Here is a 24,196-nt window from a genome sequence, read left to right as displayed (position 1 = left end):
ATGTCCCAGATGAGGAACTCTGAATTTAGGAAATCTCGATCTTTAAAAGGAGCTGATAGCAAACCTACTCAACCTTTGCCCTGGAGGGAAACATCTTTATTATCCTAAGCAGCAAACACACCTCTCTGCCCTGGAGGCTTCCAAGGCTGTTCACTATACAAACATTCTTGAAAAGGGGAGTCAGAAACAAATCTGCCACGAGGCTACAAAAATCCAATTGTCTCCTACAAGATCTCTCTCCTTGTTTCTTTAATATATACTTCACCTGAGGCCTGATACAAAATAAGTGCTTAACAAAAATTTGTTGACCAATATGCCTACATACTTCTATTAACAAGGTAGACATATGGGACCAATAAGTTTCCTTTCACTTCTGGAATTATTTTGTTTTCAAACATATGCCCTCAGTAGTTTGTGCATTGTGCATTTGTGCAAAAAACCAGAAATTCCATATCCAAAAGTTGACTCATTATATTTCTTTCCAAACTTGTTTCACCTCCTATCTCAATGAATGGAACCCAGTGCTGAAACTGGAGCCCTAAGTTTTATTTTAACTCCTCCTTTTTTTCCCTTACTACTCACTCTTCCAATTGCACACATTGACTTCTTCACCAAGTCATACTGAATACACAGCCCATAAGATGTGGAATCTCACATCCATCCCTACTCTTTGGCCCCAATATATCTATTCTTTAGTTTAGGCCGTCTTTTTGGGGGAGTGGGGCAGGTGTCTGGATTACTGCAGACCTGTGTACCAGTGAGGTCACCTAAGAAGAGAGAACTGAGAACAGAACACCAAGGAAAACCACTGCTTAAGGAGCAGGGTCAAGGTGTCAAGCATCACATAGAGATCCAATAAGAAAATGAGTGCAAAATGCCAATGGAGTCAACAATAAGAAAGTCACATCAGCAAGAATTCCAGTGTAAGGAAGAGAAACGACTTAAGAAAGTAGTAGATGAGGAGTCTAGGTAAGGTGGAATGTTTGGAGAAAAGAGTATGAGAGCTGATATGAAATATCATCTAACAAAGTAAGGAATCAATAACTATTGTTTATAACTAATGGAACAAAATAGAGATTTAAGTGTGTGGTTCACAGCTGCAGAAGTTAATAAGAGGAGAGACTGAAAACAGCAATGTAACTTTTTTGGAGGGGAATATAGTGAAGTTGAATCTTCGTTTTCGCATTGGGAAGTCAAAAGAAAATGTCTAGGGGCCAGTCCCATGGTGTAGTGGTTAAGTCTGGTGTGTTCTGCTTCAGCAGCCCAGGTTCATGGGTTTGGATTCCAGGCATGGACCTACAATACTTGTCAAGCCATGTTGTGGCAGTGACCCACAAACAAAATAAAGGAAGACTGACACAGATGTTAGCTCAGGGCTAATCTTCCTCAAGCGAAAAAAGGAGGAAGATTGGCAAGAGATGTTAGCTCAGAGCAAATCTTCCTTGTAAAAAAAAAAAAGAGAGAGAAAATTTTTAAATTTGTTCATTTAATAAACAGCAATATGGGGGCCAGCCCCATGGTGTAGTGGTTAAGTGCGCACTCTCCAATGTTGATGGCCTGGGTTCAGATCCCAGGTTCAGATCCTGGATGTGCACCAGCGCATTGCTTGTCAAGCCATGCTGTGGCAGCGTCCCACATAAAGTGGAGGAAGATCGGCAAGGATGTTAGCTCAGGGCCACTCTTCCTCAGCAAAAAGAGGAGGATTGGCAGATGTTAGCTCAGGGCTGATCTTCCTCACACACACAAAAAATAAATAAACAGCAATATGAACATACAAAAATGGAGGTAACCAAAAGAAAAACAAATAACAAAAACAGTTAAAACTAATGGCCCTAGTGGGGTGGGAGGGCCACCCCTTTTTCTTCATAAACTCATCTGTACGTTGGTTTCCTCATCAGTAAAATGGAGACAATAATACCTGCCGTATAGACTGTTGTCAGGATTAACCGAGATAATACATGTAAAAGGCTAAGAGTAGCACTAGGCACATTGTAAACATTTGATTTATTCAATTATTTATTTTTTAGGCCTTTGCATATATTAGTTTGATAAAGAAATTTAAAAAGTGAGGAATTAAAGATATTGAATGTGAATTGCTTTTTCTAGACTCTAGCTAAAGAGTGAGATGGGATATAGGAGCTGTAGTTCTGTTTTATTTTAAAATTAGAGACTATTGAGTTTGCTCATAGGAAGGATTGGAACTAATAGCAAAAAAGTTGTGTAAGGTACAAGAGAGGGGAGCTAACTGGCAAGGGCCCTGGGATTTTTGTCTGGAAGAGCAAGCCTGAGCCCTTAGGATAAAACTCACAGGGCTACAAGATTATGAGATTAGGGACTATGGTTTCTTTTATCTCTATAACTTTAGGGCTTTGCATAATGGTAGGGGTGAGAAGAATATTTCACCATACACTCTTCTTGAACCTTCTTGAATTTTGTACAGATATATAAGTACATCTATAAAATAAATAAAGAATAGAACTTAAATTATCTAGCAAAGTACCATATACAAATGGGCTTTATTTAAAACCCTCTAATTCACAATTCTTATTTGCTTTTTTATCACTTGAACTTCGATTCCATCTCTATTTTTCCCAAAATATCTATTTTGTGTGGTGTTCCAGATTTTGAAACTTAAAAACTTTCCCAGAATTCTATCTTCAGTGCAGTACAAGAAGACTTGGTAGCTTTCATACAAGGCTTATTCTTGTTATATTCTTGTACTCACAAGATCTTGCCATTCAGATATTTTTATTGAATCATAATTAAGTTGATAAACTTAGATAACAGGATAATAATCTCAAATGGATTATTAAATATAATAAAATTATAATTTAATAATATTTTCTAACATTCTTTAAGTATTAGAAAAACATTTTGAAAAATAACGTCCTTCAATATTTAACAAAGAGAAAAGTTTACCAATTGCTGTGCAACAATCATATATTCAGGTTATGATTTTTATTATAGGAATTTTCAAAAGTCTCAAATCAGTAATCTAAGACCCCATCTCAAAAAAATAGAAAAAGAAGAGCAATAATAAACCCAAAGCAAGCAGAAGGAAGGAAATAATGAGGAGCAGAAATCAATGAAAATGAAAAGAGAAAAAAAAAATCAATGAAACAAAAAACTAGTTCTTTGAGATCAATAAAATTGACAAACCTCTAACAAGATCAACAGGGAAAAAAACAGAAGACACAAATTATCAATATCTGGGCCGGCCCAGTGGCTTAGCAGTTAATGCGTATGCTCCGCTACTGGCGGCCCAGGTTCTGATCCTGGGCGCGCACCGACACACCACTTCTCTGGCCATGCTGAGGCCACGTCCCACGTACAGCAACAACAAGGATGTGCAACTATGACATACAACTGGGGCTTTGGGGGGGAAAAAAGGAGGAGGATTGGCGATAGATGTTAGCTCAGAGCGGGTCTTCCTCAGCAAAAAGAGGAGGATTAGCATGGATGTTATCTCAGGGCTGATCTTCCTCACACACACACAAAAAATGATCAATATCAAGAATGGAACAAAGGATAGTACTACAAACCTTGCAGATATCAAAAGAATAATTGAGCTGATGATACAACTCTACACATACAAATTTGACAAGTTAGATGAAATGGATCAATTCCTCAAAAAACATGAACTACCACAACTCACCCAATCTGAGACAGATCATTTGAATAGCCTTATAACTATTAAGAAAATTGAATTCATAATTTATAATCTCCCCCCCAAAACATCTCCAGGCCCAAAAGTTTCACTGGAGAATTTTACCAAATGTTCAAAGAAGAATAATGTCAACTGCACACAATCTCTTCCAGAAATTAGAAGAGGAAGGAACATTTCCCAATTCATTTTGTAAAGTCAATATTACCTTAATACTGAAACCAGACAAACACGGTACAAAAAAGAAAACTTCAGACCAATATCCTTGATGAATATAGACACAAATATTCTTATTAAAAATATTAACAAATGTAATTGAGCAATATAAAAAATAATAATTCCATGGCCAAGTGAGTTTATTTCATGAATGCAAGGCTGGTTCAATACTCAAAAATCAGTCTATGTAATCCACTATACTAATAGGCTAATTAAAAAAAATCACATAAGCATATCAATTGATGCAAAAAAAGCATTTGACAAAATTCAACACTTACTCCTGAGAGAAACTCTCAGAAACCTGGAAATAGAGGGACATTTCCCTACTTGGTAAAGAATATCTACAAAAATCTACAGCTAACCTCATATTCAACGGTGAAAGGCTGAATGATTTCCCATTAAGTTTGTGTCTTCCATGACACAACTGCCCAGTGGAAATCATTAAGGAGAAGCCAAACCCAGCTTGGCAACCAAATAAGGGTATAAAAAAAAGCATTACAACAAGGTAAAACTCCTATGTTGACAGTAAATGCATGACCTCAGCAGACTTCAAGGCCGAAAAGAGAACTAATGACTGGAGGTCAACTAAGAAAAGTATATTGTTGCTTAGTTACTTTTCATGAATAAGAATTGTACCAGGTAAAGAGAAGATGCCATTAGAGCTATAATGCTTCCCTTGAAAACTTCAAACCTTAGTATAAATAAGGTTATAGGCACATATGAGTGTATGCCTCTCAGAGGTGCTAATGTACTCTTTTTAAAAATAATTTTCACCAATAAGCCTGATGTTCAGAAAACACTATTGAAAAATCCAAAAATGGCTGTAAGTGATATCAATATATTTGGAATACAGTGACTGGTTAAAGTTGCCATTCTCTTTTCTTCCTTGGAAGATTGTCCTTTAAAAAAACTGACTTAAAAATATGTTAGAATATTGGATAGTATTTTACTGTTGACAGCAATATATAATAAGAAAAATTATGAAAAATGCTAAATAGTAATGTTATAAAAATTATTGTGTACATACTCTATTCATTTAAGAAATGAAAACTTTAAATGGTTAGTTTTCTTAAAGTTCTTAATTTAAAGTTCTTAGATTAATAAAATGAACTTCTTTTGATTAGATATCATAAGTGACATCAGCCCAAAGTTCTGACCAAAGTTGTCAAAAACAATCTCTCCAAGCTGATACATGTAAATTTAGCTCATTTTAATTTCTATATTATTAGTTTTCGTGAATATAGCCCAGTTTAGCCGTTCTTTGCTGATAGACATTAGCTTTACTTCCTACAATATTGCAATGTTGCAAAGAATATTATATGTGTCTACTTTTGCTCATGTGCAAGAGTTTCTATAGAGTTTATAAGTAGAAGTAAAATTGCTGGGTTGTAAGATAAATGTATTTTCTTTTTTTTCCTTAAAAATTTTTTTTCCTGTGGAATATGTCAAACATGCAGAGGATACCATATGATGCTGATGTATAATTTAAAGTATAATACTTAAAGTCATACCAGTCTATCTACTACCCTGCTAAATAACGTTTGGGATAAAGGAAATCATAAAAAATATTTTGAAAAACTTAAAATTAGTAATAATGAAAGCATTTCGTATGAACACTTGTGATCCACATCCATAGTGGTATATACAGGGAAATTTATAGCTTTAGAGATATTTTTGAGGAAACAAGAAAAATTAAAACTAACCACAGTAAGCATTCAACTCAAGAAGTTGAAATAGCACAGCAAAACAACTAAAAAAATAAAGAAAACCAAGATAAGGACAGAAGTCATTGAAATAGAACACTAAAAATAATAAAGAAGATTAACAAACCCAAATCCAGTTTTTGGAAATAATTAATGTGGTAGATCAAGAAAAAGGGAAAAGATACAAATAAATAAAATAGAATATTTCCCCAGAAAAGTCTGAGGACCACTGAAGAGTACTTTTCTCCTAAATTAAAAAAAAAAATCCTTAAAATCAAAACAGAATGCAAAGATCAGCACCTAGTTCTTCATAAAATGAAGCTGCATTAACAGACCAGTGCCAACCAAACTGATGTGTGTGTCACTGTGAGAGAATATTTAATTAAATGAGTTAGTGGTTTCCTCTGGAAAACTGTGTAACTGTTAGAAAAGAAAGACACTCAACTGACTGTGACGCTCATATCATGAGTCCTTGTCTGAGGCCTTTACTTATGTTAAGAAGTATTTTTTTTACATATTTTATTTTATTTATTTATTTTTTGGTGAGGAAGATTAGTCCTGAACTAAGATCCGATGCCAAACTTCCTCTTTTTTTTGCTGAGGAAGATTGGCCCTGGGCTAACATCTGTGCCTATCTTCCTCTACTTTATGTGGGACGGTGCCACAGCATGGCTTGACAAGCGGTGCGTCAGTACGTGCCCGGATCCGAACCTGTGAACCCCAGGCTGCCGAAGCGGAGCACGCGCACTTAACTGCTATGCCACTGGGCCAGCCCCAAGAAGTATTTAAAAAATGGCTTTCTACATCAATCAGGTTTGCGGAAGAACATTATAAAAAATAATACTGATAGTGATACTGTGATGATGATGATAAAGCCACTCCTCTACTTCACTTTGATCTGGTGTATCTTTCTCCTTTATGTAATGCTATCTTTGTTTTTACTTGCAAAATATCAATGACCTCAACTTCTGGACATCTTGTAGGCCTGGACTATTTGCTATTGTTCCCCTCCTTTTTGGCCATGCTTGCATCTGACTAGTTTCTAGCTCTCTCATCTAATCTGTTCCCACTCCCTGAGAACAATAAGACTTAGTTGACAGGGAGCCGGGGAACCTTTGACCACTAGTCCTTGGTCCAAGAGAAAATTACTATCTCCATCTTGTCTGAGGAACATTTAGGACCCAGACAAGTTAGGACACAAAATCACTTCCCTTTTTGTGCAATGCTTCGTCCATTATACTATCCTTATTATTTGTTTTATATAAAACTTCTCATATTTTTTTTATTAGAAAGATTAAAAAGTGCTCAGAAATCATGGACATACAAAAAGGACATGAAAACATACATAATTGCAGAATCCTTGGGCAACCAACCTAAACACCTTGCTGAATCCCTCTGTCTAGATCTATTCCAGAGAGAGGAAAGAAATACATGTGAAAAGATATGAAATAAGAGGATTTTAGAAGACTTTTATTCATGAGATAGGTAAGAGTTTCTTAAATAAAACATAACCATAATTAAAAAGGAAAAGGTGGATAAATTGGGCTACATTGAAATTAAGAACTTCTGTTCATCAAAGGACGCCACAAAGAAAGTAAAAAAGTCAAGCCACAGAATGGGAGACAAAGTTTGTAACTCATGAACATCACAGGACTAGGGCTCAGAATACATAAAGAACTCCTGTAAGTCAATAATTTGAAGGTACTTCATAAAAAAACGAAATTCAAATGGCCAAAAAACATGAAGAGTTGACTAAACTCAGTAATCAAGGAAATGCAAATTAAAGCTAGCATGAGGTACTATTACACAACCACGAAATTAACAAGTCTGACAACGTCCAATTATAGTGAGAATATAGGGCAATAGAAACACTCTTACAGTGATGAGTGGCACGTAAATTGGTACAACCACTTTCGAAAACAGTTTGACATGACCCAAGGGGTGGTTAAATAGATTTTTAATTATTTGTTAAACTGTACATATAAGTTTTATGCATTTTTCTGTATATTTGTTACATTTCATAATTTTTTAAAGAGCTAAAATGTGGTAAACAAACCCTTATCCGGACCTACATGGAATACAAATTTTTAAAAATAATTTTTGGTTCATGGAATATATTTTAAAGGAGAACTGAAGTGCTTATTCCTGGTAAAGTATTAATATTATCAAGAACTGTTTTGTTTTATTTTAATCTGTGGAACTGCTGTGGCTTGATGGGAAAGACTTTATAGAAATTCAAGTATTTCGAAGTCAAGAATCCCTAGTTCATTACTATGAAGAATTTATTGGGAAAAATTTATTTGACAAAGAACTTTGTATGAATTTTTTCTTCTTCCTAGGACGGTTATCCAAAAAAATATATCTTAAAAATTACTATTGCTGTTGGACAGAATGATGACGGCAATGAACATCTAAAAGCTCCAAAAACATAGTTTGATTCTTATTGGAATTTGATGCTAGGGTATGAGAAAATATAGTATTAAAGAACTCTGGACTAGGCCAGTATTGATTCTTTCAGATTTGCACTGATTTCACACCTTGGCTTTTCACTGTCAACAAGTAATGGCCTAAAAATCCTTCCACATAAGAAATGCCATGATCCTTCTCCAAATAAATTTTACGTTTATCAGACTATAATTGATTATTATCCACTGGAATCCACATGAAACACCTTTCAAAATGCCTTGTTTTTAGAAATTCTCATTTACATGTTTTGAAATTGGGTAAAAAAAATATATAGGACCTTGTGATAAGAGAACAATTTTATTACACACATAAAATGTTAAAAATTTTAACCAAATCTAGAGGGTCTGATGTAGCAGAGCTTGCTTGCTGTATTTGAAGCTTAATAAAACAGCTGTAATTTATTTTAGCAACAATTTCTTTCTTGGTAATATGAACCACATATCCGGTAAAGCACAAAAATGAACCGCACAATGTTTTATTAATCAAGATGGTTGGAAAATAAAACAATGTAGATGGTGTGTAGTTTCCATTAGAGGGAAAGGCAGATGGAAAGAAATGTGTGATTCCTTGAGTACCTCAATACTGGTTAACTGGAAATCTTTTTCTTTTACCAAGGGCTGTAATAGGAAAATTTTGGCTCTTAGATTATTTGTAAAGTGATCCATATTCCAGACACAAGAAAGAAATGTTAGTTTGTGGAATAGGGAGCAATATTTCAAATTTTATTTTCAGTACTTCAACATATGAGAATATCTTACGCCCTAGGCTTTGTTCATAATAGAACCGATGGTGGAGACGGTGCTTGTCTTTGTTGGGTTTTTAGTATTCATCTTTATCTTGTCCTGAATGCACACATGAGGTTTCTGGATCAGACACAGATCGCTGTTACTTACATAATAATTGTGCTCCAGTTCTTAGCCCTGGAGAGAGGTGATGAGAACCAGATGTCACCCTACGTGCAGCACGGTCTGTGCTGCTAGTGAGGAAAGCTGAGAGAATGAACCTAGGCATTTACGTAGACAAGAAAGGCAGCTGTCTTCCCCTTCTAAAAGGAGGGGGCCAGGAACCTCTGCTCCTTGAAGATCAGGTGTAAAGGATCCTGGGTTCTCACTCTCACCTTTTTATAATGTAAATAAATCTCTCCAGGGGCAGGAGAAGTCCAGCGTCTCTGGCTTTACAACCCAGAGATGTCTCCAAAGTCCAGGCCTCACCCCAACTTGAAATGTAAACGCACGTCTCCAAAGTTAGGCGAGTCTTTTGAGTTCTCCTTCTCTGTACAGTTGTAAGTCATCTTCTAGAGCTTGCTTTTAGTCCAGGATCTCAAGTTTCCATAAAATTTGCTCAGAAAGGCCTAACTGTGCAGAAACATAGAAATATTTTCTCTGTACCTCACAGTGTTCCACAATTAATTCTTCCTTCTGCCTGGGTAACATGACTGCCCAGCTAAAAACCTCATTTCCCAGTTGCTTTCAGACAGATGTGGCCTCGTGACTGAGTTCTCACCATTGGAAATGTCACTTCTGGGTATGGGGCTACGTGAAATCTAATGTCGAAACTACGACTGCCTCCAGTGTGTGTCGTGTGCAACAGGTGTCGCATATTGCTGTGCTTCTCTCAAAAATTTAAAAATCCTCCGGTTCCCTTGTGAGTTTGCTGTGGTACCAGGGGAGCCTCTGTGCACAGTTTGGGAACTAGAGAGTTAGCCCCTTAGCGTTTGATGATAGACGACATTGACTGAATTTGTGCGGGTAATGCCTATGAACAAGTTAAAACACAAGTGATTGTTTGGTTCAGTGATGTTGTAGTTTCTCATTTCATTCATTCAGCACCTCATATGTGAAATTCGTATTTGGAGATGGAATAGGACAAAGTCTGAGGTTAAAGGGTTATTTTCACTTATTTTCTTGAATGCGAAGAAAAGGAGGATTAGTTATGTAACCAAATGGGCTCTCCCAATAAATAGCGACAAAATCTCTCACTTTTCCTCTATCTGAGAATGTATTGATTTCATCTTAATTCCTGAAGGATGTTTTCACTGAGCAAACAATTCTGTGTTGACGTTTCTTTCAGTTCTTGACAGATGTTCATTTCCTTCTGGCCTCTGTGGTTTCTGATGAGAAAGTCACTGTCATCTGGATCATTGTTCTCCTACATCTAATGAGTCATTTCTCTCTCACTGCTTTCAAGACTTTTACTTTGTCTTTAGGTTTCAGAAATTTGATTGAAAGTGCCTTAAACTTCTTTGAGTTTATACTATTTGGAGTTCACTCAGTGTCTTGAATCTGTAGGTTTATGTCTTTCACTAAATTTGGAGAATTTGCAGACTTTTTTTTGTTGAATATTTTTTCAGCTCATATTCTCCCCCTTTTTGGGGAGGACTCTGATGACACCGATGTTAGATCTTTTGTCACTGTTCCACAGACTCTTGAGACTCTGTTTTTTTCAGCCTATTTTCTCTGTTATTCAAATGGATAATTTCTATTGTTCTATCATCAAGTTCATGGAATCTTTCCTCTGACATCAACATTCTACCATTGAGCACATCCAGTGAGTTTCTTTTACTTACATTTTTCAATTCTACAATCTCCATTTGCTTCTTCTTTATATTTTCTGTTTCTTTGCTGAAAATTCCTATTTTTTTGTTTTGTTTCAAATGTGTTTGTAATTGTTCAGTAAAGCAGGTTTATACTGACTGCTTTAAAATCCTCGTCAGGTAATACCAACATCTGTCATCCCATTGTTGGCATCTGTTAATTGTCTTTTCTCATTCAAGTTGTGATTTTCCTGATTCTTGGTATGATGAGTGATTTTTCTATACATCCTGGACATTTTGAGCATTATGCTATGAGGCCCTGGATCTTATTTAAATCTTCTGTTTTAGCAGGCTTCTTCTGATGTTGTGCGAGCTGGGGAAGGGTGTAGAAATCTAGGCTATCCATGTGGCCTCCACTGACATTCCACTCCACTGAGGGAAGGTGGTCAGGGAGGAGCGCCTTTTTACCATCGGTGGGGGTGGAACTTCAGAGTCCCTACCCTGCCTTCTCTGCACCACTGCAGAAGAAAGGGGGAGGAGTACCTCACTACCTCTGGGCAAGGGTTAAAGTCTAGGCTCTCCATTCAGTATTTGCTGATGGGGGTGAGGTGGAGGCATGGCATTTTCCATTCAGTTTGGCTAGAGTAGGGCAGTTTTTGTCCTACTCTTGCCAGACTGTCCTTTTCCTCATCCTTTGGCAAGAGAAAGCAAGAATTATGGCGGGAGGTGGGGTGCCATTTTTTGTCTAAATGCATTGGCATTTCTGGGTTGTGGGCTCCTCCACCACTCAGTCCAGGATATATGAGACAAAAAGAATAGCCAGGGAACTCAACATCGTGTTATTCCTTAAGTCTCAGGGACTCTGGCCAGTCCATCTCCTTCTCTCCATCTTTCAGAATCTTCTCATGTTCGTTTTATACATAATGTCCAGGGTTTTTAGTTCACTTAATGGGAGGAATAGGGAGAAACGCATCTGCTCCATCTTTTCTGGAACCAGAAGTCCAGCTCCCCTAACAGAGGTATTGCTTTTTCCCCTGGGTAACTCTACTGCCCCCGCCTGGAGGAATGGGAGGAATGTTTCCAGCACAGAACAAAATCTAGATACATATCTATTCTTCTAAACAAGCCAAGGTGTCCTTCCCCCAGGGCCTCTGCTGCCTAGTTGAGGAGGAGGGAGGAATATTAGAAAAAGTAGATCCAGGGGATAGGGAGATTTATGAGAAGAGAAAAACTGTTTAGGGGTGGTTCATCAGCATTATTTTTTACTCCAGGGCTTCCCACACGTCAGTGGATAATAGGGAAAGGAAACATGAATTTAAAAAGCGACCTTTAAAGGTTCACAACTAAAGAGTTGTATACTTTTTTCCCCCGAAACATTACCCCCCAGGTAGTCTTTAAATAAAGAAAAAAACACTTTCCTTTGTTTGATCTGGTTTTTATTTAGGCCTTTACTTAATTGGACCTGTAACTCCTCACTTTTGGTTAAAGTGTCATAGGACCTCTATCTAATAACTACAAAAACAAGCAGATTGTAAAGATGAAAAATTATGAACTTGATGTTGACACTAATGGTCATTAAAGACCAAACTTACGTAGCTACCGAGGTAATGCACCAAGTCGGTGTTAATCTTGTTGTGTTATAGCTCTTTCTTGGTTGAACCAACAGATCTATCCTAGGTTTGATGATAGATTGTGCCTGGAGTTGGATGTAGCAAAGTTTTTTGAAGAACTGCCTTTTCTTCTACTTTTTATGTTTTCTATCTTAGGCTGCTGCCTGGCCTCTTTTTTCCCACAAGAGCTCTTCTTGCAATATGAATATTGAACCAGTTATTACGAGCTTTCTTATTACGACAGGCATCCAGGCTTCTATAGAATTGGTCTCTTTTCTGAAATGCACCCTCTGTTTCTTGCATTTTCTGCTTATGAATTTCTACCTTCTTTGCCTCCAACAGCTTCGGTTCTTTCTTGTCCTGTTCGTGGATGATCTGAACTGGCTTCTCTTGCCGAGCTCCCTCTTTCTGATGATGAAGTTCCTTGAGAAGCTCTACTCTCTGCTGTAAGATCTGGCATTCATTCTCCAGCAAAGCTGCAATCAAACGCAATGAATACGTGTCATGTTTCAATTTCCTCACTTGTTCCTCCAGCTCACACTTAGCTGACAGCTCGTTATTCAGTTGAGTTTGGAAGTGGATTCCACTACTTGCAAGAGTTTCTCTTATGTCTTTCTGAGACTTCTGGTACAATTTTATTAGTTCACTAAGCTCAGTATGTTGCACACTCCAGTGTTCTGCTTCCTGTAGTAACTGCTCCATGCTGTTCCTAAGTTTCATATTTTTTTCTTGAGCATGAGGGAAACTGGACTTTGCTTTTTCCTTACTTAGCTGAATTTCATCAAGGGCTCTTATTTCTTCTGAACGATTTACCAAATCCCTTGCAAAACCTTGTACTGTGTCCTTGGAGTTCTGGTTTTTCAATATCATCTCCTGTTTCTTTGTATTCTGTTCTTTCTCTAGGTCTAAACTACCAAGCAGGTTTTTCGATAGCGCTCTGTTTATTTCATCAAGTCCTCTGATTTTTTCTTTAAGTTCCAACACATCCTCAGAGATAGCGGTTTCCTCAAAAGATTCTTTTGCTTCTGTGATCTTCTCTTCATAACCTGTCACATTTTTAAGAATATTCTTCATTTCTTTCAGGAGATTTTCAAAGTTCTTTGCAGTCTGCTCTTCAGTTGCTTGATGGCCACCACTCTTTAGGGAGGGGAGAGAACCCCAGGAGACAGGAGGAAGTGATCCGATGTCAAATAAGGCAATGATAATCCTGGGCTCCGGAGATTCTTGATTGACATCATCAGTAGGCTTAAGAGTTTCAGAGAGGGCCGGCACTTCCATCTCTGCTGAGTTAGTAGGGCTGGTGATCAGGGCACGAGGAAAGCAGAAAACCTTAGAGATTCCAGGAAGGGAAGGTGGCAGTCTTCTGTGCAAATGGCTAGCGAATGTGGAACTAAGCAGAAGTCAGAGACCAGCGTTAAAGTCTGAAGACAGGAAGGTGATGTTTAGGTGGAAGGCGACATCTCAGACAACTTGGGGGGAGGTGGAGTGGGAAAGGGGACCAGGAACTAGGGCTCCATCTCTCCTCCTCCAGGTTTCTGGTGTTTGTTCCCAGACCCTAGCAACAAGGTCCTTAATCTGTCGCTGCACCATTGTGGCCTATCCCCAGCTTCTGTTTCCTTGGTGTCACAATAGAAGCCTCTTCGACTCCCGCCCAGTGACTCATGCATCAAAATCAACCTTGAGCTACTCCTACTCCTCACCCCAGAAAGAGCTCTCTGCCAGGCCTTCCTCTCCCTATTCGTCTGGCTTTTGTTCATCTCATTCTAACTGTGGTCGCTGACCTTCCTTCCTCCCCACTGCCCACAACCCAACCTCAACTGCAGTATGTTTTTCTACCCTCTGAGTGCACAGCTGAGAGAAGCCCTCCCTGGTGAGCTCCCCCTTGCTTTCACAGCACCTGGAGACCTTACTGCTCCCACTCTAGGAGCGATGCTACTGTAAAAGGAAGTTCTCCTTACAAAATAGAACCCTCAAAGTGCTGCATCTTTTTGTGATCTTAGGGAAATAATGTCAAGAATCACTCCATTTGAAAATATTCTACTGCAGTAAGAAGAGAATATCTGAATGGTTCTTTAACAACACAGTTACAAATTGGGACTTTTCTTGGCCTCGAATATAGGCCTCCTATAAGACAGGCTGAGTAAGCTTGCTCCCAAATCATTGACATCAGATGACGTAAAACTTTAATCATTACTTTTCACAAGAACTAGTTAAAAACGGCATAATTTATCTAAAGCATTTGAAACGGCTAAATCCTAGAGTGCATTGTAGAAAAGTCACTGAAGTTTAAAATCAAGTGCGTTCTTGTCTTTTTGTCCTTAGGAGTCAAGACCTTGAGAATATTAAGTTCAATCAAAGAAAACATTCCTTAGGGACTTTTTCTTGGTCTTCAAAATCCTGCTAGCAAGCACTTTACTAACTGGAAGTTTGCTTTCAATCTTAAAGGAAAACTCATACTTAGTGGGTTTATTTTTAAAAAAGAGAAATTTATACTTTTTTCTTTCACAGCTACCAGCTCAGTTTGACTTTATTTCCCTGAGCCTCATGCTCATGTTCCAGCCAGCTGGGCTCAGAGCCATCGCCTCATGACTATCCACAGATACAGCAGTGTTGGTCTTTGTTGTTTTTTTTTTTAACTTGAAGGAGTACTTTTTCTAATTCACACAGTGACACCATAGAGGCTAGCGATTGCCCTCATGCTTTGATTTCATCTCATAAGGTTCAACTTTGGTTGGTATTTCCCCTTTGACTCAAGCAACCATTTAAGAAAATTTTTTAATCTCGAGGACAAGGGAACATTTTTTTTCTGATTTGGTAATTTATTTCTAGTTTATTGCATTGTAATCAGAAAATATAATATTTCTACTTTTTGAAATTGATATTTTCTCTTTGGCCTAGTAGATTATCAATGTTTATATATGTTTCATGGATACTTGAAAAGAAAATGTATTCTCTGTTTTCTTCTTGGGCTTGCAGCTTTTTAACGCTTTTGGACATAAATCTCATATTACTTTTGTCTTTGATTTTTATGGAAACCGGTTTGAAGGTAACTTGGTCAAGATACCAAGAGAATTCTTTTCCTTTCATCAAAAGGGGATTTAAATATTTCCTTCCTCCTTACAAATATAATGAATTTCAAATAACATTTCTGTTAATTTTACTGAAATTCGAGTTTACTGTAAATGCTGAAAGATACCCAGAGTGGTCCTCTCTTCTTTATGGACCCATATTCCCAGCAGATAACTATGGAAGTTAAATACATTTGGATTGTCTTACAATTGCTATCTACTAAGTTCCCCATTGCTTAATGACTTAAAAAAAAATGCAAAAAGAAGAGCAAAAAGCTGTTTCCAAAATTATTAGAGAGAAAACTTGTATGGAATTTTCTCTCTTTAAAACCAGTTAGCCTTAACAAAAATATAAATCATATCAAAGGGCATATGATGTCAATATGTCTTATTTCTCTGATGTTAACCTTGGTCACTTTATTAACTGATATCTGCTGGATTTATCCACCATAAAGTTACTATATATTTTTTTTTTTTTTTGTAATTAACAAAGATCTTGGGGGAGATATTTTGAGACTATGAAATTATCCTGTTTCTCCTCAAACTTTTGCCTATACAGTAAAATTTTAGTATACAGAGGTGGATCTTGCCTGCAACAATTATTACAGTGGGGATCTAATGATGGTTTTCTATTTCTCTCATTCCTTTTACATTTATTGATTGGAATTATTTTGTAAAGAAGAGCCATCTCTTTTCCTGTATTTACTTATTCATTCATTCGTTCAACCATGTATTTATATAAGTATGAATTCACAGGTATTTATTTTATTTTTTGGGTTATAATTGAAGACTATCATTTATTTTCTTGCTCAAATATATACGAATAATTTTAATATGAAGGAATTTTTTTTGGTTTAATGAAGTATATTTTTACTGTGTGTAATTGTTCTAATTTTTCAGTAGTTTGTGTTTTGCTTTGTTTTAACCAAAGCATAATAGCTGGTTAATGATGACTATTCAAGGATTAGAGTATATATGCACAAAGGATTTATGCAGGGTGTGATTTTAAACATAATGACCTGTATGATTGCTTTTATATGTAGTACTGCACTTGTATGTAGCCAGTTTAGAGGAGAAATTGTTTGAAAATGTGAAATTTTATTCAAACAAGCAAAACATAGATGTGGCTGGAGGTGTCTATTAACCTTTTTCCTCCGCATGTCCTCTTCTCTTTGGCCACCAGGTGGTGCTGCGGGCTTTTAGGATTACTACAGAAACGTTACTTTTTTTTTTTTTTTTTTTTAAATACCGAACTCTAGAATGAGTGGAACCGTGGAGCTATTCTTCAGCGTTTGAGACTGAAGATTCTAAGTGACTCGCCCAAAGTTACAGCTAGTTAGGATGAGAGCTGGAATTGGAGCTCAAGCCTCCCGCTCAAACCTGCAGGGGACGCAGGCTCTGCAGATGAGGAGGCCGTGGAAGAATTGCTCAATTTCTGCCAAGTGTTATGGGTTGAAAAGGTAAATAAAGTCATAAAGTGTTATAAAGGTATGTACAGTTATAAAGTGGCTATAAAGTGTTATGGGGAAGAGCAGGTTTTCAAAGTTGCTGAGACTGATTTGTTTCACGAGGACGTTGGCAAACAAACCCGAATAACGCAAACGGCATTTCCACGGCGAAAACGTTCGGACTGGAAAGGCTACGTATTAAATGATTCCATTCATAAGACATTCCAGAAAAGGCAAAACTGTAGGGACGGAAAACTGATCAGTGGCTTCCAGGGGTTAGGAGAAGAAGGGGTTAACTAGGGAGCGCACTGGGTGTTCTTTAGGGGGATGGGATTAAGCTGTAGGGTACTGGAGTGATAGATCTGTGACTCTGCATTTGTCAAAACCCACAGAACACAGCACAAAGAGCAAAAAACGTAATGTCTGAAAAGCATTTAAAAATCAACCAGGAGGGCTGGCCCCGTGGCTTAGCGTTGAGTGCGCGCGCTCCGCTGCTGGTGGCCCGGGTTCGGATTCCGGGCGCGCACAGAGGCACCGCTTCACCGGCCATGCTGAGGCCACATCCCACATACAGCAACTAGGAGGATGTGCAACTATGATGTACAACTATCTACTGGGGCTTTGAGGGAAAATAAATAAAATTATAAAAAAAAAAAATCAACCAGGAGGTCAGAGGACACAAGGGATGGAATGCAGATTGTGACAATGCTTCATGACTTCCCTCCAAAGAGCTGAGCGTGGAAAGGGGTACTGAAAGTAACTTGACCGTGAGAAACCTGGCAAACACGGTCTTGGCCTGTTAACATCATCAGTGTTGAGTCATGTCAATAGCGTCTACCCTGAGGGGATGAGAATGGGACTTCATCTCTATGGTCTTCTTCCCCAAAACCCATTACACCTAGTCTAACCATGAGAAAAAACACTAGGCAAAAACAAATTGAGAGGCATTCTACAAAATACCTGACAAGTACTCCTCGAAACTGTCACAGTCATCAAAAGCAAGGAAAGTCTGAGAAACTGTCACAGACCGGAGGAGACTAAGGAAGACACGATGACTAAATGTACTGTGGGATCCTGGATGCGATCCTGGAACAGAAGAAGGACATTGGGGAAAACTGGGGAGATCTGAGTGAAGTGGGGAGTGTAGTTAATAGTAATGCACTATTGCTCAGTTGTGACAAATGTACATGGTAGCGTAGGATGTTGACATTGGGGGGGTTGTTTGAGAGGTATACAGGAACTCTCTGAACTAGCTTTGCAACTTTTCTCTAAATCTAAAACTTGATTCTAAAATAGAAAGGTTATTTTAAAAAGTCATAACCTTTATTTGGCAACACTAAGATATTTGGTAGAGTGTGATTTAGATTAATTATCAAAGTGAAATTTTTGTGTTACCTAAGAAATTTATGTCTTCATCTCAGCCCTGTATAATTGAAACGTATAGAATAGATGTCAAAAGGACACAAGAGCTAGCTTGAAGGAGTTTGCACTGTCAAATAGGGGATGTTGAACATCAAAATAAATAATGGTATTAACAGACATTACCAATAGAGTAAAATAAGAATCCATGAGTCCATACGAACCTAAACAGATAGATGATAGATAAATGAGAGAGAAGAGAAAACTTTTCCTTACAAGAGAATGCCAACTAGTAAATGCAAAAGTAATGATGGGATTAGAAAATCACCAGTTAGCAACCACCATAGTAATGGTTGTTTTAATCAAGGATCATCAATGTATGCTAAAACTAGTGGGTGAAAATTTGATGAGAAACAAGATATTTATACAATCTCAAAGCATCTTTCCAAAGATACTTATTAATAGCAAAAAGGAAAATAATAACTTTATAGCCACCATATTAACCAAGTGATTGAAGCTAATATTCATGGCTAAACATGCATAATTTGAACCTAAACATGAGAAAACAGCAGAAAAACAAAAATTGAGGGGCATTCTATAAAATATCTGGACTATACTCTTCAAAAAACTCAAGATCATGAAAGCAAGGAAAGATTGAGAACCCGTTTAAAGGATAATTAAAGAGATATGACAACTAAATGCAATGTGTGATCCTGAACGGGATCCCAAACTGGAAAAAAAATTACCTTTAAAAGACATTATTGGTTGGGCCGGCCCCGTGGCTTAGCGGTTAAGTGCGCGCGCTCCGCTGCTGGCGGCCCGGGTTCGGATCCCGGGATCGCACCGACGCGCCGCTTCTCCGGCCACGCTGAGGCCGCATCCCACATACAGCAACTAGAAGGATGTGCAGCTATGACAGACAACTATCTACTGGGGCGTTGGGGGAAAAATAAATAAATAAAATCTTTAAAAAAAAAAAAGACATTATTGGGACGATTAAATTTGAATACAGTCTATAGACTGGAACCCATGAATCAGGACTTTTTAAAGCTCCCCAGTAGATTTCCAGGTGCAGCCAAGTTTGAGAACCAGTAGAGTCCCTTCCCTGTTTTTTTTTAGTGAATAGATTTATTTATTTATCATTTATTTGTATATTTTTAAATAAAAATTGTATATATTTAAGGTGTACAACATGATGATTTGATATACATATACATAGTGAAATGATTACTACAGTCATGCTAATTAACATATCTCACATAGCATTTTGTGTGTGGGATGAATGCACCTGAAATCTACTCTCTTAGCATATTTTCAGTGTTCAATACAGTATTATTAAGTACAGTCTTCATGCCTGTACATTAGATCTCTAGACTTAACTGGTTTTCAGTTAGAACTCACTGCTTGCCCAATTAGACCAAGCAGTTTCAAACTCCTACAGACAGCGTCTGAGGATCCCTAGGATGCTCTGAAGACAGGTTGTCAAGATGACATTCTATAAACCTAACATTGGCATGCTTTTATGGCAATTAATAAGACCGATGATTATGTAACTACGTGAAAAGAATTGCAGAAGACTTGAATGGTGTAAATAATTAATCTTCCTTCACTATGATGTTTCTTAGTCATCAATTCTTCCTTGTTTCTTAATTTCTAAAGACAAGCTTTTATCTCTAAAGCAAAAAGGGCAAACAATGACATCGATCCGAGAATGAGCTTAAGAAGAACGAGGGTAGCTTGTCTCTAGGTGTTAGAGTTCAGTTCTCTTGCCTATCAGGATTAGCATCCCCTTCCTCCTTTCTTCCTTTTCTCCTCTGGGCCCGGGATGCCAGGCCTTTTCACCTCCTGAGAGATCAGGCCTTTTACTGGCTACAGGGCACTATTTACATATGCTGAAATCTCTAAAAAATAAAAAAGAACACTGCATCCTCATTCATCCTCCAGCTAAGGCCCCACCTCTCTTCTCTTTCCAAGTGAACAGCTGAACACTATTCCGTTTCCTCACTCCTACTCACTCTTCAAACCACTAGAATCTGCCTTCTTGCCCCAGCACTTCAAGAAGTTCCTTCAAGACCTCCTTGCTGAGAAATCCAAAGGACGAGGTTGCATCTTTATTGACTAGTCCCTTCAGCTGCGTTTTACGCTCTTGGCCATTCTAGACTTCCAGATCCAGAACAAATTTTGCAGTCAGCCTGCCTGAGTTCAAATCCGGACTTGGCCACTTACTAGCCCTGCAACCTTGGCCAGTTACTTAAGCTCACGGAACCTCAGTTTCCTCAACAGTTACGTGGGGATTGTGATGATATGCTCCCATGAGGCAGGATATTGTAGCACAAGCACGGTATCTGGCACTCAATAAGCATTCAATGAACTGTGACTTTTTTTTTCCTTTTTTTCCTTCAATGGCACCAACTTCCCTGATTTTCTGCCTCACTCTTGTCACTCACTCAGTCCTTTCTATATGCATGGCTTTCTAGATTCCCAGGAATATGCCTTCACTTTTCAAAGCCCCCTTTGAATATCTCATTCCCCAGTGTTTCCATTTAAGTTCTTTGATCAGCCTCTGATTAGCCGCCTCAGGCAGCTGCAGTGTTAAACAATTGCTGCTAATAGTTTTGGATGAATGCCTTGGTTTTAGGGCTGTTCCCACACTGTGAGCCCTTGGGTTAAATAGAGACAAGTCTTGAGAGTGGAGTTTTTCAGGAAGCTTCCAGATGGGTCAAATAGTGACAGTTCTCTGGCGTGGGGCTTTTTTGGGAGCTTCAAACCTATTCTGCCCCCTCTGGTGGCTGCTAGATTGCTAATTTTCATAGCTACTCATGCTGTGAGGCCACCACAGAGCTGGGGAGAGGAGGATGGGAGTAGGGCAAGTTAAAACACCACAAAGCTCACTGTTCTTACTGAGATTCAGTCATTTTTCTTGAATAAATGCTCTTTGGGTTCTTGCAAGCCTTTGGTTAATTTCCAGAGTTCTAAAAAGTTGATTTTGACAATGTTTTGCTAGTGATCTGGTTGCTTACATGGAGGAGTGTATTTTCAGAGGTCCTTATTCTACCATCCTTAATCCAAAACCACTCACTATCTTCCCCCTAAGCCCCACATTGCCCTTCCTGCTTGGTTTCTTGTCTCTTTAAATGGTACCCACAAAGTTTCATAAACTGGAAATCTGGAAATCATCTTCCACTCCTCTCTCCCTCCCTCCCTCCCTTCCTGGATCCAATCAAACACCAAATCCCAACCATTCCACTTCCTAATCCTCTCTCAAGCCCATCTCTTTCTTCTCAACCCCACTCTCGTTACCAAGGTCCCATTACTATCATCTCTCCCTTTAACCCCTGCCTCTAATGGGCATCCTCCCCCTCTATATCCTCCATACACTGCAGTCATAGGGATCATTTAAAAATGCAGAATAGTGGGGGATAAGAGTTCAGGCTTAGGACTTAAGTTGACGGGGGGTCCTATGTCAACTTTGCTATTTACTAGCTCTGGGTCCTTGAATAAATTACTTATGCCCTCTGTGACTCAATTTCCTCATCTGTAAAACCAAAATAACATTAGTTCTTGACTCATAAGATATTTATGAAGATCAAGTGAGAAAATCCTAATAAAGAATATATTACATTGCCTGACATGTAGTAAGGACTCAACATATGATAGTAATATATTATTGGACTAAAGTTCCAACTCTTGCACATGACTTATAATGTACAATAGCATTTGGCAAGAGTTTACCCTACCAACATCTTCTCTCATCACTCCCCTGCCTACCCCATCTTGGAGCCATTAGAAATCTCATTTCCTCGTATATACAAGAGCATAGGATGTTCATTCTCAGTTCTCACCTCTCAGCTCTCAGCCTTCAAAGATGTTGTCTCTGCCTGAAACACCTGCTGTTTCTCCAACACACTAAACATTGTTCTGGCCCAGGGCCTTTGCACTGGCTATTCCCTCTGTCTGAGAGGATCTTTCCTAGATCTTCACATGGCTCACTCCCTGTCTCCACTCATGTCTCTGCCCAGAAGTTATCTCCTTAGTGCAGCCTTCCCTGACCATCATAGGTAACATGGCCTCCCGTGACTATCCCTTTACTCTGCTTAGTTGTCCCTAGAGACCCAATCCCTGCCTGGGATTAGACCATCAATTTCTTATTAATTTGGCTGTTTTCTCTTTAGAATGTAAGCTCTACAAAGGCAAGAATTTTGTTTTGTTCCTTGTTGTATCTCTAACACTTATAAAATCCCTGACTCGTGAAAGACACTTGATAAATGTTTATGGAATGAATGAATAAATGCGAGATCTTGGTAAGTTTCCCTGGTAAGATTTACTGATGAAACTATACCAACATGCAGATAAGAAACAGATATTGTTTTAGATACCTGAAATGACCTCCTAGGACCAGACACAGCTTCACTTTAACACCTCTATTCCAGTAAGACAAGAGTAAGAGATTCTACGTGGATACAACATCAGTAACAGCAGAGGCTGTCACTGGTTTCAAAGGTGGACCGGAAGACCGATCTTGGATCAGTAAATCTCCGTTTGATTTTTTTTTATCATTATGGTCTTCTTGGGGTTAATTGGACATTCCCTGGGTTTTGAAAAATTGTTATCCTTTGATACACACATATTAAATCTGTCTTGGCCTAGCAGCTGCATCTTCTTGCTAGAGCTTGTTCTGTAGTACCTGCAATCAGCCAGCTGTCGTGACTTTTCTTATCATGAAGAGAAATCTGGGTTTCATAAGATCTTTGTTTTCTTTTCTTTTTTTTTTTTTTTGGTGAGGAAGATCAGCCCTGAGCTAACATCTGATGCCAATCCTCCTCCTTTTTGCTGAGGAAGACTGGCCCTGAGCTAACATCCATGCCCATCTTCCTCTACTTTATATGGGACACCGCCACAGCATTGCTCAACAAGCAGTGTGTCGGTGTGCTCCCGGGATCGGAACTGGCGAACTGCTGCAGCGGAGCGCACGCACTTAACCGCTTGCGCCACCGGGCTGGCCCCGGATCTTTGTTTTCCATATTTCATCCTCCACTTCTTGAATTTTCTCCTTGTAGAATTTTACCTACTCTGGGGCCGGCCCAGTGGCGTAAGCGGTTAAGTGCACGCGCTCGCTGCGGTGGCCCAGGGTTCCCAGGTTCCGATCCCAGGCGCGCACTGACGCACCACTTGGCAAGCCATGCTGTGGCGGCGTCCCATATAAAGTGGAAGAAGATGGGCACGATGTTAGCCCAGGGCCAGTCTTCCTCAGCAAAAGAAGAGGAGGATTGGCAGATGTTAGCACAGGGCTGATCTCTTCACACACATACATACACACACACACACAAATAAAATATATAAAATATAAAAAATAATAAGAAAATAAAAAAACAAGAATTTTAGCTACTCTATAGTTGATATTTCTGCTTTCTCTCCTCCCGTTCTTACTCTTCCTGAAACAGCATCTTTGGAAGAATGCTGCCTTTCTGCCCAAGAGTTTATTAAGGATATCAGCTTTCTGATGCAAAGTTCTGTATTCATTTTCCAGTAGAGCTTTGGCTGAAAGCGGTGAGCAAGATTTGTGTTCCAACTTCTCTGTTTTCCAGCCCTTGCTGAGCTAGCATCTCAGCACGAAGCTTGGATTGGAAATGCCTTTATCTTTTTCAACCATTGCTAACAAAGTTTCCTTTTGTGAGCCATCTATCATCTGTTTTTTAACTTCCCAGTCTGGTCACCTGCCCGCTATTTCAGCTGTACAATGCCGTTACTCAAAACTTGAACTTCATTTTCTTTGTGAGCAAGAGCACTTGCTATGTTTTTTGGAAATTTCTAACACTGTTTGATTAGCTCCCTGAGCTCGTTTCAGTCTTCTGCTTCCCCTTGTAAGTGTCTAAGGCTCTTAAGTCCAGAGTATTGTTTTTTAACCCTTTGGAATTCAGGTCTTGTCCCTTTATTTATATTAACTTCATTAAAGGCTCTTTTCTCTGAAACTTTGCAAAAGCCCTTGTAAAAACTGGTACTATTTCCACTGAGTTCCTGTGTTCTAATATTTTGTACTAGGTCTTTACATTCCTGCTCTCAGGGCCTAAAATAACAAGTGGATTTACCACTGGCATTTGATTTCTTCCTTCAAGCTCTGCAATTGCATCT

General features: G+C 38.6%; 1 protein-coding gene across 1 annotated transcript; it reads right to left on the bottom strand.

Annotated features, from left to right (window-relative positions):
- Positions 1–12,339: 12,339 nt before the first annotated feature.
- Positions 12,340–13,527, bottom strand: SPZ1 (spermatogenic leucine zipper 1). The gene has a single exon (XM_058524872.1). It carries the CDS (start codon positions 13,468–13,470, stop codon positions 12,340–12,342), a length of 1,131 nt encoding a protein of 376 aa, XP_058380855.1. The 5' UTR covers positions 13,471–13,527.
- Between the last annotated feature and the right edge of the window lie 10,669 nt (positions 13,528–24,196).

This window comes from Diceros bicornis, chromosome 1 (assembly GCF_020826845.1).
Source record: "Diceros bicornis minor isolate mBicDic1 chromosome 1, mDicBic1.mat.cur, whole genome shotgun sequence".
Taxonomy (NCBI): domain Eukaryota; kingdom Metazoa; phylum Chordata; class Mammalia; order Perissodactyla; family Rhinocerotidae; genus Diceros; species Diceros bicornis.
This window is presented reverse-complemented; position numbering and strand designations above follow the sequence as displayed.